At 33.9% G+C, this 20,416-nt stretch overlaps 1 protein-coding gene across 6 annotated transcripts in view; it reads left to right on the forward strand.

The window, feature by feature from the left end:
• LOC117180242 (uncharacterized protein CG4449) overlaps positions 1-20,416 on the forward strand; it is a 555,967-nt gene that overhangs the window by 172,732 nt on the left and 362,819 nt on the right. For all 6 annotated transcript variants that reach the window (XM_033372635.1, XM_033372634.1, XM_033372636.1 and 3 more), the window contains one exon: positions 17,335-17,503. In XM_033372635.1, coding sequence (XP_033228526.1) covers positions 17,410-17,503 — 94 coding nt within the window. In that variant the 5' untranslated portion in view covers positions 17,335-17,409. The remainder of the gene's footprint in view (positions 1-17,334; positions 17,504-20,416) is intronic.

Raw genomic sequence — 20,416 nt, forward strand, 5'->3', positions numbered from 1 at the left:
ATATATAAAAATCGTTTTAGAAATAGCTAAACTTTAACTCGAGTAATTTCTATCAACACTTTAATTTAATACTTTAACTAATCTACAAACATTAAAATGTTTAACTTTTTGAAATTTCTCTGTTTTCTAAATTTCTGTCTGAAATAATTTCATTCAGAGATTGACCAATTGAAAAACGTAATTTTAATTTTTGAACGCTATCAATTAATTCATGATTACTAATTTTTTATAAATGAACTTTCGAAGTTGAAAACCATCGAGTTGAAAATTAGATTGAAGGTGTAGAAGTTTTGTAAAGGTCTTAAAGTAATTTAAAATTTGAAATTTTTTATACAATTTGAAATTTTCCATACATTTTGAAAACAATTTTTAACAATTTTATATAATGTTGAGTATTTCGAGAAAAAAAGTTAGAAGCTATTTAAGAATTTTGAAACGATGACATTTTTTTGTTAAGATTCCTCTGAAAGTTATTAAAAATCTCTATGTTTTGAAGGTCATTGTAAAAATGTAATTTTTTATTTTAAAGATTATTTAGGAATTTCAGAATTTTTGAAGAGATTAACAATATTTAGAAACATGAATAGTTTTTCGAAAAATTATTTCTTCAAATCTTCTAAAAGTCTTAAATATCTTTCAAGCTGACTCTAATTTTTCCTAATATTTTGTGTATCCTGCAAAATAAAAAAATGCATTAAAATTTTCTGCATTTTTTTTCTAATTTAATAATTTTAAATTGTCTGAAATATATCAAACATTATATCGAATTATATGAATTTAGGAAATATTGTATATAAAAATTGAAAAAAAGATCAAACAACCACTGCACCACTGTGGTGAAATTTGAGGTGAGTGCATTGTGGAAGTGTGTAGAAGGGTGTGGAGGTGAGAGATCTAATTGAGGGATTGTGAGATTGCAAGGGGGAGGTAGATATTTTGGAGAATTGAGACAGATTTTTGTGGAAGTTTTTTTGAAGATTTGTGACAGGGTGGGAAGACTGTGTTGACGGAGTGGTAGTAGCAGGGTTGGGTAGCGACAAAGAAAGGCGAGACAAGTAACAGACAGCGACGGTAGAGGCAGGGAAGCATAGAAGGCGGGAAAATTTGAATTTGATTAATGGCTAGTGGAGCGAGTATCCCCTCGGAAGAAACAGAGTTAGAGCAGGAAGTGTTCAGTACGCCGAAAGAGATGAAGGAAAGGAAGGCAAAGTGGAAGTATAAAGAAATTATAGAAAAGTAAAGATTAAGAGCAAAAAGCGTAGGGTCAATAGAAGCATTTATCAAAAGGAAGAGAGGGGAGATGGAAAGCAGTGAAGAGAAGAAAGATATCGGGGCGAGTGTAAAATACCAGGAAATGTTTAGATCGCCGCCGGAAAAGCAGAGTATGGTAGGGAAAAGCGATATCAGGGAGGGTGCTGACGGTAGCGGAGATAAAAATGAAATGTCGATGAAAAAAGAAAGACTAAAGGAAATTAGAGAAGTGATGATAGAGGTAATGGGGATTTATGAAGAAAAGCAGGAGAGAAGGGGAGAGGAATTAAAGAAGGAAATTAGGCTGGAAATGGCTGAAGTTAAGAAAGAAATTAAAAAAATGGGAAGAAATAAGGGAAAAGTTAGAAAAAAGGATGGAGTCATTGGAGCAAAAGCTAGAGAAGCAGGAAGAAGTTAATAATACAAAGGTAGAGGAGATAAGAGCTAGGATGAAACTAGAAAGCTCGAACGGGGATTGTGGTGGGGGCGAGAGTGGGAATAAGGAGATGGAAAGTCTGAGAAACAAGGACAAAGAATAGAGAGGAAAGAGAGGGAAGAAAGAAAATTAAACATAGTGATGAAGGGTATAAGATTAGAGGGGAAGGAGCTGAAGGAAGGGGTGGACGAAGTACTAAAAAGGATTGATGCTAAGGTAGATATAGAGGAAATGCGAAATATAGGAAGGGAAGTGAGAAGAGGGGAGATAATGGTACTGGTGAAACTAAAGAAATGGGAACATAAGAGGAAAATAGGTTACTGGAATATAGCAGGATTAGAGAGAAAGGGTAAGGAGTTTATGAGAAATTTGACACAATGGGATGTAGTCATAATGATGGAGACGTGGTTAGATGAAAAGGGATGGGAAAGAGTAAAGGGAAGGTTACCAAGTGGTTACAAATGGCAAGTGCAAAATGCAAAGAGGAATAATAAAAAGGGCAGAGCAATGGGAGGAATGGTGATGGGAGTAAGGAATGAATGTATAACAGGGAAAGATAAGAAAGACATGAATGAACAAAAAGAAGGAGTAATAGTAGAAGAGGCTATGATGGGAGGAGAGAAGTGGAAGGTAGTGGGGATTTATGGGAACGGTGATATGCAGGAAAAAGAAGAGGAGATTAAAGAAATGATTGAAGAAAATAAAGAAGAGATTAGGATGATAATAGGTGGTGATTTCAATGCGAGAACAGGAGACACTGGAGGAAGGGAATGGGGAGAAGAGGGAGGAAGAAAATCCAAAGATAAGGTACTAAATGGGGAGGGAAAAAAGTTTTTGAAGATCTTGGAGGAGTTGGGATAGTATATCTTAAACGGGAATATAGAAGGGGATGAAAAAGGAGAATGTACACGCTCAGGAAGTGAAAGGTGAATGGTAATTGATTATGTGATAGTGGAAGATAAGGTAAGAGAGGGATTGGTCAAGAGAAGGAAAAGAACAGTTTAGAGAAAAAATAAGAAATATCAAAATGGGAGAGAGAAATGTGGACGAGGAGATGGAAAAAATGATAGGAGAAATAAAAATAGGATTAAAGTGCACAAATAATAATGTAGTTAATAAAGGGGGGAATAGAAGTGAGTGGGATGAGGACTGCAAAGAGAAAAAAAGGAGGTCAGAAAGGAATTAAGAAAGTGGAGAAAAGAAAAAAGTAGTGGGGAAGAATATATGAAAAAAAAGAAAGTGTATACTAAGTTGTGTTATCAAAAGAAAGAGGAAGAGAATAAAAGGTTTGAGGAAGAGGCCAATAGTAGAGAAAGGCAAGGAGGAGGAGGTCAAAGATTATAGGGGGGTGACGTTAATGCCAACACTGTATAATGTATATGTAACTATTTTGTCGTAGAGATTGAAGGTAGAAGTTGAAGAAAAAAAGATCGAGTCACCGAATCAGACAGGGTTTAGAAAAGGAATGGGGGTAATGGACAACATATATGTTCTGAACTATCTAGTAAATAAGAGAATTAAAAGGGAAAATGGGGCAATGATAGCAATGTTCGTGGATTTAAAGGCGGCGTTTGACTTATTAAATCGAGGAGAAATAGAAAAAGTTATGATAAAAAAGGGGATAAGAGAGGGATTAATAAAGAGAGTATCAGAAATTTTTAGAGAGACAAGAAGCAGGGTAAAAGTAGGAGATAGTTTCTGGCTGGTGAGAGGTGTGAGACAAGGGTGTCCTCTGAGCCCACTTTTATTTAATTTATTAATATGAGACTTGGAAGAAGAAATAAGGAGAAAGGGTTTGGGGGGAGTTAGGATAGGGAAGGAAAAGATATATACACTGGCATACGCAGACGATATAGTGTTGATGGCAGAGGATGAAGAAGGGATGGCGGGATTAATTACAGGATTAGAGAAATACTTAGATGGAAAAAAGCTGAATGCAAATGTAGAAAGTATAAAGATAATGAGGTTTAGAAAAGGAGGGGAAAGGAAGAAAGAATGGACAGGGAGATGGAAAGGAATAAAGTTAGAAGAAGTCAAAGAGTATAAATATTTGGGATATATCTTGCAGACGAATGGAGATCATAAAGCTCCTGTAAGAGAAAGGATTAAAAAAGCAGCAGGGGTAATGAAACAGATATGGGGAATAAGAAAATAAAGGTTCAAAAAAAATTGGAGAAGGAGAATGTGGTTATTTGATACGCGGGTATGGCCGGTTTTAGGTTACGGAGCAGAGATATGTGGACGGAAAGAAAGGAAAGATACTGAGAGTTTACAAGAAAGGTATATAAGGTGGACACTAGGGGCAGACTGGAGGACGCCAGGATATGGCGAGAGGGCATTGAGGAATCAAAATACAATAAATGGTATAAGATGATAAAAAAGGAAGGGGTGCCAAAGTATTTAGAAAAGGGATGGGGAGAGAGAAGGTGGACCAGAATAACAAGATTTAGACTGGGAAACGAGGTAAGGGAGGGGATGTACTGAGAAAAAAAGAGAACAGAATGTGTCGAATATGTGAATAGGAGGAGGAAACATGGGAGCATGTATGGGAAGGATGTAGGAGAGGAATGGAAGATAAAGGAAGCTGGCAAGAAAATGTGGTTAAGATTCTAGGGGAACATGGATTAAGAGAAGAATGGATGACGGAGTTGGAGGGTGCTAGAGGAGCGAATGAGGGAGAATGAAAGAATGCACGTGAAAAAGGTAAATGGTGGTATAAAAAAGTGAAAGAAAAAGGAAACGGAAGTCTCTTAGATTAGAAGCGTGAAAATTGTAAGTAATGGTAAAGTAAAAGTTAAGTAGACTAAGATGCGTTTGCGTTCTCATGCTCTCTCTCTCTCGCTTACACTCTCGCTTTCGTGCGCTCGCTCACTCGCTTGCTAATAAGTCCTAAAGTGCGCTATCGCAGGAAATAGAAATAAGGAACTGGATATAAGACTTTATGTAAATAGTTGTAAATAATTGTATATATATAGAAAGGATAAGATTGTAAAAAAATATAGATTTAAACGGAAAGGTTGTAAGGAATGGAAGTCATGTAAACCCTTAGGGGACACATTATGAATAAAGAAGATGGTTGGGGAACTCCGAAAAGTACATTTTAGCACATTGCTGGTGTGGGTATGTTTCCAATTTCCAATTTATTTTTTATTTTTAAGATAAAAAAAAAATGAAAATCATTCTATACAAAAATTTCATGAACGAACTTAGTCGCGTGATCTCGACTTTATGGACGTTCAAAGTTTCTTTTTTTCTCCGATAGAAATCGCACACATAAATAGTGATTTAAAAAAATATATTTTCGAAAATTTACCAAATATTTTTTAAAAACAACTTTCATTTGTACCACAAATAGGAATTTTCTACCAAGATTAATTTTCAAGCTTTGAAAAGACAAATTAAATAGTTCAATTTTCAACACAAAAATAACGGATTTAAAAAAAGTTTCATTTTCAATAAAAAGAAGAATTTTTAACGTAGAAAATTAATTTTCTGATAAAAAACAACAAACTTGGCAACAGAAATCTTAAAATTGTCAACAAACGAGATGAATTTGTTACTGAAAAGGATCAGTTTTGAAGCATGAATAAAATAGTTAAATTTTCAATTAAAAATCAACAAATTTCCAAAAAGAGTTAAATTTTTAATGAAAAAGATGGTTTTTTAACCGAGAAGATAAATTTTCTACCAAAAAACAATGAATTCAAAAAATATATAATAATCATTAAACGACAAAAAAGTATTAATTTTCAAGAAAATTGTTTGTTATTTTCCACCATTTTTTTTCCATCATTATGTACTTAAAGAATCATTAAAATTGTCATTAATAGGCTTTAAAATTAATCTTTTAATATAAAAAAACAGTATTTTTTTCAAAATGTTTAATTGTGCATAATTTTTTAAATTCCCTTAAGATCTTTCAAATTTTTTTATGTAAACTTTTTAATTAAAGCATCCCAAATTCACCTAGCCTGTTTACGATCTAGAATATAGACCATGTCATATATGCGAAATTACCCACTCTGATCTTCTCTACCGAGATTGTCAAACTGTAAAAATGCCGCCCTGTTTGACCGCTCAAGTAGAACCGTCTATCATCTATTTCGGTTCGTAAACTGGCCTGAGTAATTGAGAGCGCTTTATTTTAGTTCGCAAAAACCTTAGTTAATAGGTGGCGCTGGCAAAAATCGTTCGAAATTTAATACATGGGATCGGCAATCTACCACCTCATCTCTGCACAAACTACTAAGATTGTTTGACTAAGAAAAAGCTACACATTTGTCTTAATTCGTTTTTTGATAGGATGCGTATTTTTCTATTTAATCGCGAATAATTACATTGAAAATTCGAAAAATTAAATTTTTGAAAAAACACGTAAGCTAAGAAAAAAATTAGTAAACACATATTGTGCACCTGAAACACATCTAAAATTTTTTGACAAATCACTTTTTTAAATAAGCGTTAGATGGGTTTTAATCGTAAAAAATAGAATAAAAAATAACAGTAAAACAAATCTGGAAAAACAACAAAAGGGACGAAAAAAATAGAAAAAAGTTGTTCAGACCGTAGTTTTTGGACGGATCTCCACGTTTCGGGACACCTTCCGTCCGTCCGTGAACACGATAACTCTAAAAAAGCTAACGGAGCTAAGAGCTAATCGAGCTTTGGCATACATTTTTAGGTCATAAAAGAAGGAACGAGTTTGTTAACGAACATTCCTTGACCAACGGTTATGGTTTTATCTATCGAAAATGTTATTTAAAAATATAATATTTCGTTTTATGCTAAACGAAGACAGATGCATGAAAACAGAATAAAATTATAATTTAAACTCTTCAAAATATCTACAATTTTTGTAGATATTTTTTGTCACCAAATTTGGCACACATATTCCTTGAGCTTCTAAACAGGTCGGAAGAGTATTTTGGCTTATGGGAAGAGGGGGCAATGTCACAATTTATTACCAATCGGCATAAGATTTTTCGCACTTATGTTTTGAGCTCTCGGACAGTTCGTCAGAGTATTAAGGAGCAGATGGAGTGAGGAGGGGGGCGGGGCAGTTTTGAAATATATGAAAACCAGTGGCCTAAAACGTATGGTGCTTATGAAAATGTACAGTTTTTGACAATCGCCACCAAATTTTGCACACATATTCTTTGGGCTCCCTGACAAGTCGTAAAAATATTAAGGGGGTGATGGAGTGGGGCGGGGACACAGTTTGTGAAATATATAAAATCATGTGGCCTAAAATGTGTGATGCTAATGGAAATCCAGTTTTTGACAATTGGTACCAAATATTGCTCACATATTTTCTGGGCTTTCAGGCAGGTCGTAAGAGTACAGGGAGGATGGGATAGGAACGGTGAAAATATGAGAAGGGCGCTTTGTCGCAGTTTTTGACCAATCGGCATTCCACTCTTCACGCATATTATTTAAGCTTTTGGGCAATCTTTTGAAGTATATAAAAAAGTCAATTATTCGGGGGCGTACTCGAGTACAATTTTTATAATTAAAAACAATTACAATTATCTTCATTCAAGTTCTTATTCCGGTTTTACATTCACAGTTTTTTCCAAGTTTTTATAATAAAAATTCGAAAAAAACAGTTGCTATCTATCTGTATGCAAGTGTTTATTTTTATTTTATTGTCACAGAGTTTTTTCCAACTTTAGTTCAAATATCCCTATCGACTTCGCATTTTTCAAACCGAAAATCTACTGTAAATACTTAAAAGTGTTATGTTGTTTCCATTTCAGTATTTTCATGTTCAAACTTAATATCAAGAGAAAACATGTAAGTGACATCGAATTTAATCAAAAATTTGACTTTTAAATGGGTAGCTCATTCATAAGTTAAGTTATTCTTGAGTTATATGAAAGAACGTCCCATGGCGACGCAGCCGCCGCCACAGGGGATAGCTAGTAAGGCCTAAAAAGTGCTTGGATCTTCGTGAGTAAATTCTCCTCACCCTTCTCTCGTTCCGATGTTTTTATTTTTATCCGTTTCTTAGAGTTTTTCACCTCTCTCTAAATCTTTGTTCACTTCTTCCCTTGCTTTTTTCCTCTGCTGATGTTTCCCCTCCACTGAAGATTGCTTCGCTGCTTGTCGCACTCGTCCGTTTTCGCCAATCGTCGAGAAATCGGATCAATCCTACATTATACGAGCGCTATGCAGCTCTGTTGAGATTTTCCAGATTCGCGGGTATACTTCGCCTGTTACACCTCCCCAGGCCTGCTGCGGCTGCTGCAATTCCCATAGTTCTATCCGGTGTCTTGTACTACTCGTTACCACTATTTTCGCAGCTTGCCTCGATACCCACCTTATCTCCATTCAGATTGACTTCCCCTAAGTCCTATTTTAACCCGTTATTCTTGCTTGCATCATTCATGATCGCCTATTTCCGGTCCCCTAGACCCTTGTTTTCACTTGCGCAGTTCCTTCACCTCCCACCACGGTGCCTATGCGGGCTGTATGATCACGTCCGCGTTAATGGCTGGCCAATATAAAAAAGGCTGGACTTGCATGTTCGATGGCGCTAGTTAAACTGTGTTCGCTGATAGAAGGAGAGTTTTTGAAAGGAATGCGTGTGAAAGGTGTGAGTGGAGTGTGAGGGTGGAACCCAGGAATTGAGTAAGGGTATGTGGGGTGAGTCGGGAGTGAAAAGATTCATGTTTAGCGCGAAGATGAGGTAGGGTTTGATGAAATAGTGAAAGTGAGGTTAGGTTGACATGGATTCAAGCGGTATTATGGACAGGAGTTTTGGGCTTTTGATCAGGTCAAGGGGGCTTTCGTATGGTTTGGGGAGGTTACGAGAGGGAAAAAAGATCTCTGTAAGGACTGATAAGTCGAAATAAAATAAAATTAAGAAAAACATAGGGCGATAGGCAATAAAAGAGTGCAGCGACATCTGTCGGTTGTAGTAGGTGCTGCATGGAGAAATCCCCGTTACCAACGGAAGAGCAGGGGGAGTTAGAGCTGGAGGGCGTTAATCAGAGTAGTGTTAGTGACGTAGACGGGGAGGGATCTTTACATATTAAACTGTCAGTAACAACGCCGGATCCGAGGTCGAGCCACGTCAGTAGGAAGAGGAAAAGCTGCACTGGGAGAACGAAGCAAGCGTAAAAGCGAAGAATACATATTCTAGTGCAAACGAAGGAGGACATATCTTATCGCAAAGCGGAAGAGAGATAGTCAAGTGAGCCAGGAGAAAAGCGCTGTAGAGAGCCCGCTCAAGAGGAGCAGTAGGACACGTTGGCTACCACCCAAAAAAATGAAAGGGCATTCAGAAAAAGAGGCACTGGGGATTCTAATAGGGGAAAATAGTAGATTGAGAGAAGATTGGAGGGGGGGGGGGGCTAAACAGCAAATGGCAGATGTCAGAGAGGACATGAGAATTAGAGGGGTTTCGGTAGGGAAGGAAAAGTAGTAGAAGTCAAACAGGTATTAGAGGAAATTGGGGTGTGATAGAAAAAAATGGGAAAAAGTCTAGAAAAGATAAAGGGAAGGTCAGCAGGGCTGGACGGGGTAAAGAACGAAGCGTGGCTGTATACCACACAACAGGTATGGGAGAGGCTGAAGGAGGTAGTGAAAAAGTGTTGAGGGTAAGGGATTTATATGAAGAGACGAAAGATACGATGAGAGGAAGGTAGGGTTTTTTAGAGGGTTTCTGGATCGATATGAGGTTGAGACAAGGATTCCATAAAGCCCAACGCTTTTTGCGATTTTCATCACGGATATGGAACGTAAGCTAGCGGTCGGAGTGGAAGGAGGAGTTAGGGTAAAAGGGGTTAGGATATGGTCACTCGCGTATTCAGATGACATAGCGCTGCTAGCAAAGAGCGAGGAGGCTATAAAGGAGATGATGAAACTGGTTGAGAAGATACGTGGAATAGAATAACTTAGAGTTGAATGTGGAAAAGTCCAAGGTTATGGTGTTCGGGAAAGGAGGTGGAAGAGATAAGGGTAATTAGTGGAAGCGGAGGGGAAAGGAGGTGAAAGAGTTTGTTTACCTGGACTTCCCATTTCGCATGAATCGGGTAGTAGATGGTTATATAAAAGAGAGACTGAGAAAGTCAAATGTGGTGATAAGGCGGGTATGGGGGCTGGAAAAGAAGTTGTTCGCAAGATTATTTTGGAAGGAGTATGGAATTTTTCGAGCTGCTAGTGATGAATGTCTTATTTTATGAAGCGAAGGTGTGGGGGTTTGGAAGCAAAGTGACGAGGTAAATAGAATACAGGAGAGGTTTGGAAAGTGGACACTGGGTTTCGCAAGGAACACGTCTTACTATAATGTCAGGATAGAAACAAGAAGAATGAGTTTAAGAATTATAACTGGGAGTCGCGCGTGTAAATAAGAGGTGAAATTTTTGGAACAAGGGGGCAGTGGGCTGGTTTGGGAATATTGGCGGGATAAAGAGAACAGAAGTAGGGGTAGGAAGATGAAGGCTGAAAGGGAAAGTTATTCTAGAAGGAATGAAATGCAGATCGATGAAGTGAGAAGGACGCACTAGGAAGGAAGGAATGTATATGAGATGTTTAAGAAAAGCGGCATGGAAAGAGAGAAGGCAGCAGGGGAAGGGAGAATAAGAGAGTCAAGGTTGAACAGAAACTATAGGTGGATTATGCCAAGGGAGAGAACACAATACTTGTGTGAGACAGAGAAAGGAAGTCAGGAGCTTATAGCGAGGATAAGGTGTGGGTGCATGGAGGACTATAATAGGTTTTGGCTCTCTATTGAGAAGGTTATGTATGAATTGTGCTGGAAGAGGGATTCAAGAGTGGAACCCTGGTTGGAGAAGTGTAAGGAAGTAGAAAGGAGTGGGATAAGCATGATGGTATTTATGCGTGGAAGTAGGGACAAAAGGGCAGGAGCATGAGTGGAAAGGGTGTCAGGTAAGATGAAAAGGAAGAAAAAGGTGGAAGAGGAGTGAAAAAACAGTTGTAAATAAGAGAGAATGGGGATATAAGAAAAATATGAATATTGTTAATAGTAGCGAAGTTTTAAGTATTAGCCTTAAGTATTTTAAGTATTATTTTTTAATATTAGATAAGGTTTGTATGGTTATTAGTTTTTGAGAATTAGTTGTAAGGAAATGTTGTAAAAATTTTAAGTGTAAGTAAGCCAAGTTTTTTAAGGTAGTCGGCCGAAAAACAAACGTTTGGCTATAAAAAAGGCTCGTAGAGCCTTCTTTGGTTTGATTTAAGTATTTTAGCATGGCGTCATGGCAATTCCGGCAACTTTTTCGTGTTCAATTCTTTTTTCCATTGTCGACCTTTGACTAGGAAAAAAATAATTTTTTAACATAAGTGTATTTAAACATTATGCTTTATTTTGCAAGTGCTATTGAGTTAAATAATATATTAGTTACAACCAAAATATGTTCAATTTTATTAATTAACTAAATAGCTTTTGAAAAATTAAAATCAATACTAAAATAGTGAAGAGATCCTGAGTTTTCCCCAACTAACCTCAAATATCTAATATCTAGAAATAGTTTGGAATTTCCATGCGCCCTTATGTAAGAGAGCATATAAAAATCGTTGAACCCATGAAGGAGTTTGCGTAATTTATGCGCGGCCCCTAACCCCAAATTTTCGATATTTTATTGCGTAACACTGGAAGGTCGTCATTCGACAAAATAATCGAAGATGACTGAAAAAATTTATGCCATGTACTTCCTGGCATTTGACACTTCCACCTATCATAGCGTGATGCACTTAAAAATGCAGTCCTTTATAACTTACCGCTACGTTTAGTATATTTTATGCGAAAAAGAAGGTTGCACTCCTCTGTCAAGCACTGTGCTAGCCTTCCTGACATTTCTACCTATCCTTACATCTGCGCGACACCATGCCACAAAACTCGCTATTTTTCGAAATATTCAAGTGGTTTTTTGATTCTATTATATTGATTTTTATTTGGAAAATTGTAGTATGTTCATGAAAACCTTAGCATGCATAAAGCGCTAACGGCCCGCGACATTTTGAATTCAGCGTTTCCGGTTTGTGTGAACTGTTTCCACTGGGATACATAATGTTGGGCAATATACTTTACTGAGTACTTGCGCACTACATTCAGAGTCAGGTGTATTTATCTATATCATTATTAATAGTATATTTCAGGCAATGAAAGTTGCTGGACAAAAATATGTTAACGACTCGCGATAGAGGTGGGGGACCCCTTAGGCTTGGAGAAAAACGAATGCTTTCGTTTCAATGCCGGGTACATAGGAAGATTAGCGAACATATAAACCAGGGTGACCGGTACTGCCACGCAGTACTACTTATACTACCAATATAATATCTCACAGTCAGTTGAAACAAAGATACGGAAATATGATTTTCCAATTACCATGTGGGTTATTCTCCACACCGACGGCATTTTCGAAAAAACTAAATTTAAAAAAAAATGTTTTTTTAAACTGATTCCTTTCAGAATACATAAGGTTTATGACAACAAGAACAAGAAGTTTTAAAAGTATACAGGCTAAAAATTTATTTGAAAGGCTTGTGGAGCCTTTTGACGTCACACCTATTTTTCATCCTTCCTGTAACTAGTATTAGACGTGAATAAAGTACATAAAGTAATGAAATTAAATTTTTACAAATAAAAAATAGTAAAGTTAATTGAAAATATATTTTAGATGTAAAAAAAGACAAAAATTAATTTATTGAATGAAAAAAAAGAAAAACGACGGCTCTTTATGTATAGACGTAACTTCGAAAATATTTTCGAAGACACTCATATTTACATTCATGTGTAGTGTACATTGCATTGAAATTAAAATGCTTATCATTAAAATTGTATTTTTTTTAGTCTAGCTTTGAGATTCTCAAGCATTAAGTTTTAAAGTGGTTCATTATTTATTACCTACGTGAATTTAAAATTTGCCTCAGTTATGTGTGGACATCTGCTAAAGCAATATTTCTGGTGCATACTATTTTTTTACTCTGGCTTGCAACAATATAACCTAATTTTTACTTTGGAACTTGTTATGAGGCACTAAAATTAAGATATTTATCAAGTTTTACAATAATGCAACTAGTAGCTTTAATATTATAATCTATCGACTCCAAAATGCCCTGTCTGTGGACAATTACCGATATAAACAACAATAACACATATTATTACCTAATGGTAAAAAAATCTATTATTGTTAATATAAATATTCTATATCTATACTGACCACTTTCAGAACAGGGAGTCTGGAATCGTAAAAACTTGTATATTAATAATATCCTCCATATTTTTAAATCGGAAATTGTAATATATATTTATTTTTTAAAATTTGTCACATTTGCCTGGTTACGAACAAAGGACTCCTCTGTCGAAAAGTATTTGGGTAAAATATGATTTGAAGACATCATAAAACCATACCTGGTTCTTTAATACCTACTTCCTGAGTAGCTATAGATGACATGTTGGAAAACTGACGGAACTTGAGATTCTTTAGATATTTTCTAGTCTTTTCGTACCGGTACGAAATCAGATTAATTGTTTACTAATCTTTTTTATTCTTGTCATATTAACATAGACTGTAAAGATTCCTGGCATTAATTTTTATGTTGAAAAGTACTCGAACGTCGTTATTACGTCCTCGAAATCAGGAAAACGCAGAACGATTTACATGGCTTGCATTCCTTAAAATCTTTCCGTCTTCATATTTTTTATAAAATCTTTTCCTTGATACTGACAATTATTTACAACTATTTACTTAAAATCTTATATCTAGATCCTTATTTGTATTTCCTGCGATAACGCAATTTAGGACTTGTTAGTGAACGAGTGAGCGAGTGATCGAAAGCGAGAGTGCAAGCGAAAGACAGAGAGAGAGAATGAGAACGCAAACGCATCTTCGTCTACTTATGCTATTAGATAACCATTGCTTACAATCTTGAAGCTTCTAATCTAAGCGACTTCCATTTCCTTTTTCTTTCACTTTTTTTGAACCACCAATTTGCCATTTTTTTCACATGCATTCTTTCTCGTTTGCTCCTCTAGCACCCTCTAACTCCTTCATCCATTCTTCTCCTAATCCACCCTCTCCCTAGAATCTTTACAACATCCTTTTGTCATCTTTCTTTATTTGCCATTCCTCTCCTACATCCTTCCCATACTCCCCATCTCTTTACTAAATACTTTGGTACTCCTTTCTTTTTTATCATCTTATACCATTTATTGTATTTTGATTCCTCCATCATCAAACCCCATTTTTTCTCCTACTTTTCTTAAATGAAGTCATCAGTGATGTTTAGTTTTTAAAATTTATCATTAGATATTTTTAAATAATTTTAAAAACAAATTATATTAACGAATTACCCAGTATGGGCATTTGAGAGAAAAGAAAAATATTACACATTGTTATTTTTGCTCTATACGAGCATATTAATGTAAGATTTTTTTTTCATGTAAAATTTGGAAAATATTTATTTTATAAATCTATGAAGCTCTCCAAATGGGTGATTTGTGAAAAGATTCATCAGAGACCCATGTCAGAGCAGTGATGTGCGATGTGAGGGTGCATTAGGAAAGAGTAAAAGTAATAGAATATTTAGAGAAAAGAACAAAGTTTTATTGCTTATGTTTTAGAAAAAAATTACTATATCGTACATCGCCTACATCGTTTTCAGACCCGTCTGCTAAAGCCTGTAGCACAGTATTAGAACTTTGCAAACTGTAAAGACGTACTTCCTCCGCGATTCTTCATATCAAAATGGATCGGCCCTTTAAAATCTTTATTCGTGTGAATTCGCACCAGTGTCCCGTTTGAGGATTAATAATAACTAATTTTCTAAACTCTAACAAATAATAAAGTAGATAATGTTAACAAAACAAATAATAGAATTACAAAATTCGAACTGATGCTTTTAAAGTGCATTTTAAAGTTAAATTTTATTCATATTAAACTACATATTTTCATGATTTTTTCTTTCTCAGAATTATTACTCATATTTTTCCCCCTTGAGTTTCGACCTTCGATTGATGTATGAAAAAGTCTCCGGAAGGGAAGGTCATTTAAATAAAGTAACAAAAAAAACCTCGTATTTTGAAAAAATGGCAACGTTTCGGACCCAATGTGGTCCCTTATCAAGCCTGTTGAAAGATAATTTATTTAATACACGAACATCTTAAACAAAAATAAAAAATAAGATATTTCCATTCAGAAAATAAAAAACAAAATGTTAATAATCAGATCTTAGCCGATAACAAATTATGAAAATATAAAAAGGAATAAAAAATTTTGATGAGTTTGATTAAAACAAAAAAGTCGAAAGTATCAAAAGTAGTCATTAAGGTTAAATAACAACAATACATGTGTAGTCAATAACTTGTGATAATAAATAGATAAATAAGATCTTAGACGATAATAAATTGTCAAAGCGTAAAAAAAGAGAATCTTTGCATGGAATAGATTAAAACAGAAGAAAATTGACAATAACAAGTGAAGCCAGTAAGGCTGAGTAAAACAAAAGAACAGTGGCGAACAAATGAGCACCTGTAGTTTTTCCTACTAATGATGACTTTATGAACGCGTGTTGAGTCATGGCGTCCAAGGATACATTTTCCGCTATTGTTTTGGAGTTTTTCGTTTTTATAATGTCTTTTCAATAAGAATTTGTTTCTCATTTATATTTGAGAACAAATATGGGATTGTCAAGTTTAATGAAGATGTCCAGTAATTGAAAATTCTTTTGGTAAGATATTATTTGTGCTTAAATTCATAATGCTTAAATTTTCGAACGTAACCTAATAAAACAATCATCAGTTTTCATATTATTTTTGTGTTTTTCTAATTTCATCTATATTTTCTCTTTTACATAGGTATTTTGATGTTAACTGTAGCTAACATTAAAATCCAAAAGTTTATTTTCGACCATCAATGTGTATCTTAACAAATACACCTTGATACAGTTTTCTGATTCTCTTTGGACTTCTCACATTTCCATTTTCACAACCATAAAACTAAATCTATATTCATTTTTAATACCAACACGGAATTTCAAGTGTCTCCTTTACTCATTTCTCAACTGGCGTTCTAAGGTAAATTTTTGTTCATGCACTATTCATTTACTTTATCCCTGTTCCGACTTATTTACTACACTTTATATTGTTAATATTTATTTTAACCTTTTATCTTACATTTTATATTGTCTTTCAATCCTTCTTGAAAACGAATGAAATGATGTTTCAAAAATAATCTTTTTCCATCTTCATTTTTATATATTTACATAATGTATTTGTTCGTCACTGTTCTTTGGTTTACTCAGCCTTACTGACTTCACTTGTTATTGTCAACTTTCTTCTGTTTTAATCTATTCCATGCAAAGATTCTCTCTTTTTTACGCTTTGATAATTTATTATCGTCTAAGATCTTATTTATTTATTATCATAATTTATTGACTACACATGTATTGTTGTTATTTAACCTTAATGACTGCTTTTGTTACTTTCGCCTTTTTTGTTTTAATCAAACTCTTAAAAATTTTTTATTTCTGTTTATATTTTCATAATTTGTTATCGGCTAAGATCTGATTATTAATATTTTATTTTTTATTTTCTTAAGAGCACGTAATACTTAGAAAATTGTCGATTTTGCCAGTTCTAGGTTCCCCCGGCTTTTTTCTAGAATAATAAATATTTTGTCCAAAAATTTGGGAAATTATATCAAGCATGCTAATGGACGTCCCCACACACTTTTTTTGTAAGTTAATTTTAAAAAGTTTTAATTTAGCAAAATGTGATTAATTTGCATAGCGTTTATGAATTAGTATCGATTTTTTCAGTGTTAGATTCCCTCGGCTTTTTTCCTAAGATAAGGAATATTTTGTTTTCAAAATCTGGGAAATGGTAGCGAACATGCTAACGGACGTCCCGCACACTTTTTTTTGTTTTCAAAAAATTTTTGATTTTGCTAACAACGTGTGTATATTACGAGGTTATGTGTGTCTCAATTCTCCCGAGCGTTACTTAAAAATTACACAATATTTTTGGCCGAAAACGTTGAACTCGCAAATAAACATAGTAACTAATCTCCCGGAACTAACCTTGTTTGCAGTTGTTAAAGATGTTCGTATATTAAATAAATTATCTTTCAACAGGCTTGATAAGGGACCACATTGGGTCCGAAACGTTGCCATTTTTTCAAAATACGAGATTTTTTTTACTTTATTTAAATGACCTTTCCTTCCGGAGACTTCATACATTATCAGTCATAGTTACTCTTATTTTTCCATAATTTTTTTCTTTCTAAACAGCATTAGGTTTTTATTATTTATGCTTTTTCTGAATGCAATTCAGTGAATTCTCTTCTAAAAGTTAGTTGTAATCACATTTTTTTATTTCATCCCAATATGTGTTGTTTGCATAAGTGACACGTGCATTGTGGATTGATCTAAAATCTATTCTTTTTTCTACATACCCCTTACTTACCCTGAACATATAACTCCCTTGGTCAAAGTAGCATAACGAGGCTAGAGCCGACCGAATTACGCTTACTCCAAAAGAGATTTGGCTCAACGGTATAATAATAATGGCAGAGTTATTCGAGTCCATTTTTCATTTCTAATTTATGTTGTTAAATTTACCTTCATGTTTATGTATTTATTTGGAAATAAAAGGCATAATACAGTACAATATTCTGTTACAGATAGGTGATTTCAATTAGTAAGTCTGCGTGAGATTACGACGAAAGAGAAGATTTTATGAATGAAGACGAATAAGTATGGAAAACATGGATAAAAATAAAAGGGATAATAGTTCAGACTTTGAAAGTTCAGATGATGACATGTATACAAATGCAGTCGCGAGACTGAAAGGTACTAATATTTGTTATTACGTCTTTAGGAAGTTTTTTTCGGATACAAATTATTTGGAGTTTAAAGTAAAGCAAAGACAATGTAGAATAGATATAACAATAACATTGAAATACAGAAAAATAAAATTTTCGAATTTTAATTAAAAATAGACATTGTATTGTTAAAAATTATAATTAATTGTTCTCCATAATACGGTGAAGTTTTCATAATTCGAATTCCAGATAATTAGAATTTGCAATAATTTGAAATTTGTTTTGTTTTCTGATAAAACTTCTATTCTTTGAATGTTAAATATATTTGATAATTTGAAGTATTCGCTATTTCGAATGAAATTAGACGTCCCAAGAGAGTTCATAGTTTAAATAATTCGAAGTACAAGAAATTTTATTTTAGAAACTCAAAACATGTGTAAACTCTGTTTTTAAGATGGTCCAAGCCAATCAAAATTTACTGTTTCGTCCAGGGTGCTTTTAGAAGTAGTAGGAAGCAGTGAGAAGTAGGAACTAATGGTGAAACCGACTCAATCTAAATTTTTTTTCTGAAGGATGACATATATTTTTATTATTTATTTCTATAATTATATTATATATTTCACGTTGAGTTGTTTTGTGCGCTTTCGATGGTTGTAGAACTACACAAAATCGAACAAATTTGACTTAGTGCGATTTTCTCTATATGTGCGTAATATTTATCAACCGATTATAATATATCTAAATCTCTCGCATACGGATCAATACTCAAATCCCGATCACTCTTTCGCAAAATTTCACCAACAATAATTAGTAAAGATCATACCATCTAAAAAATTCCAGCTTTAAACAAATAATAGGTTTCAACATTTTCTCGCAGCAAGATACCTGAAGAATTCTTGTTGACGTCGCAAATCCTTTTTCCAAATCCTTTTCTGCAGCAATGTCTTTCTTACTTTATAAATCCAGGATATAAATTAAGTTATAATCATATTCACATGCGTCCCTATGGATATCCTTTTCCGTGTCCGTCTGCGTAGCGTACTTTCACCAAATAACCAACTTAAATTCGAATTTCATAATCTTTTTAGAAACCAAAACCAAATATTTGATAATTGTCCTAATCCAGGTGCCTGCTAATTAGTTGTTGATTTGGTATACCCTCATATGGAATCATTACATAATTCCCCTTACGGCATTTACGAAACTTTTAGAGAAAATGCCAAAATATCCCCCAAATCAAAGAGATCTCAGATCCATTGAGATGAACAATTAGTTGGAATTATTTCTTCCTATTATTTACCTGTGCCGAGCTACATTGTCAGAAATACATATTGAATACATCTTTATATTTTCCTACTTCTATTATATAAACTCATAAAAATAATATTTAGATTTATTAGTCTTTTTATCGCTCTTTACGATAATAAAGAATAGTTAAGCCTTTTCTTTTTTCATTTATGAGAGTTAAATAATTGTCGTAAATTTTCTTATTTTTTAGCTTTCTATTTCCAATCGCCATCGAGGTGAAGGAGAGTCAATAATTTTCTTTATAATATTTACGCAAGTATTTAGATTAAAACCCCCCTTAATTTCTTGTTCATTTTTCATTTCAACTAATTTAAAAGCCTTTGTGTGGACTTTTTCTTTAATTTTAAAAAACCCAAAAATATATTTCATGAAACTTGTGACCTTCCTCTTTTATTGCACTCGAGATATGCGCAATCTACTTCTAAATCAATTTTTGAGATTTTTCTCTGTTGCTTGACTCTTGATTCGGCTTTTGGCCTCATTCTGTTTCGTGCGTTTTCCATTCGTATTTACCGAGGAATTTATAATTTATCTTCTATATTTAAGATTTCAGAAATGTTGTTTTCTGTTATCTTTCCAAAATTAAACTCATAAGGTGTTATGCCCGTACTATTGTTGGTGACTACGTTTATCCTAGTCGCCTTCCATCGCTATATTCAGATATTTTCTTTTTTGGCATAAGTTACACGTTTTTATCCATTTTTTCGCATCTTTTTGTATACCTTTCCAGTACCTTTTACAAAAAAATTTCTTAACAATTTTCGGTTTGTCTGCATGCCCTATCTCTTCATGAATTAAATTAATTATTGCATTTCTAGCTCGTTTTAGAATCAAAGGACACTCTTTCGTTAGATTTTTAGTTTTGTGGAAAATTATTGTATTTCTGAAGCAATAATTCTAAATCAATTTACCTTCTAATAAATCTTTATATAGTTTTGATGTATCTTCGCTATGTTTTTTATGATTTGCTAATTTCTAAATAATACAAATAATACATTAAAGTTTCTATTTATTTCATTTACTACTTTTCTCTCAGGTTCTGCTTTATTATCGAATCCAGCCATTGCAAACATTTTCTCAACCGATTCATTATTTTTCCCCGTGACTATCCTACTCAAATAGATTGCGGCTACATTATCCACTCCTTTACAGTGAATTATTCCAAATGAGAACATTTTCAATAACGTAGAACATCTCCATAATCTAGAATTCGATGGGTTCTACGAAGAATAGGCTATATTTTTGTTACTGATAAGAATTAGGCTAACTTCAGTTTTATGAAATTTAGTAAACACGTAGAAGTGTCAAAATAAATTAAAATCTTCTGAAATTTCTTTTTTTTTAAAGTTACAGGAGCCTAAATTACATTATAAACTGTAATACAAAATGCTAAAGTTTTGAATTCGTTGGAAATATTTCAAAAAATAATACGGTATTTATTCCCCCTGATAACTTAGTGAAACTGCTTAGTCAAACTGTTATGTGGTCTGTATACATTATAAACTTTATCCCAAGAAGACATTTTTGTAGTTTAATCACACCGTAAACAATTGCCAACAATTCTAATTCGGTTATCGTATAAATTATTTCGTGTTCCGTAAGAGATTTACTTACCAACGCAATTATCATTTCG

The sequence above is a fragment of the Belonocnema kinseyi genome, chromosome 9 (genome assembly GCF_010883055.1).
Source record: "Belonocnema kinseyi isolate 2016_QV_RU_SX_M_011 chromosome 9, B_treatae_v1, whole genome shotgun sequence".
In the NCBI taxonomy this organism is placed as follows: domain Eukaryota; kingdom Metazoa; phylum Arthropoda; class Insecta; order Hymenoptera; family Cynipidae; genus Belonocnema; species Belonocnema kinseyi.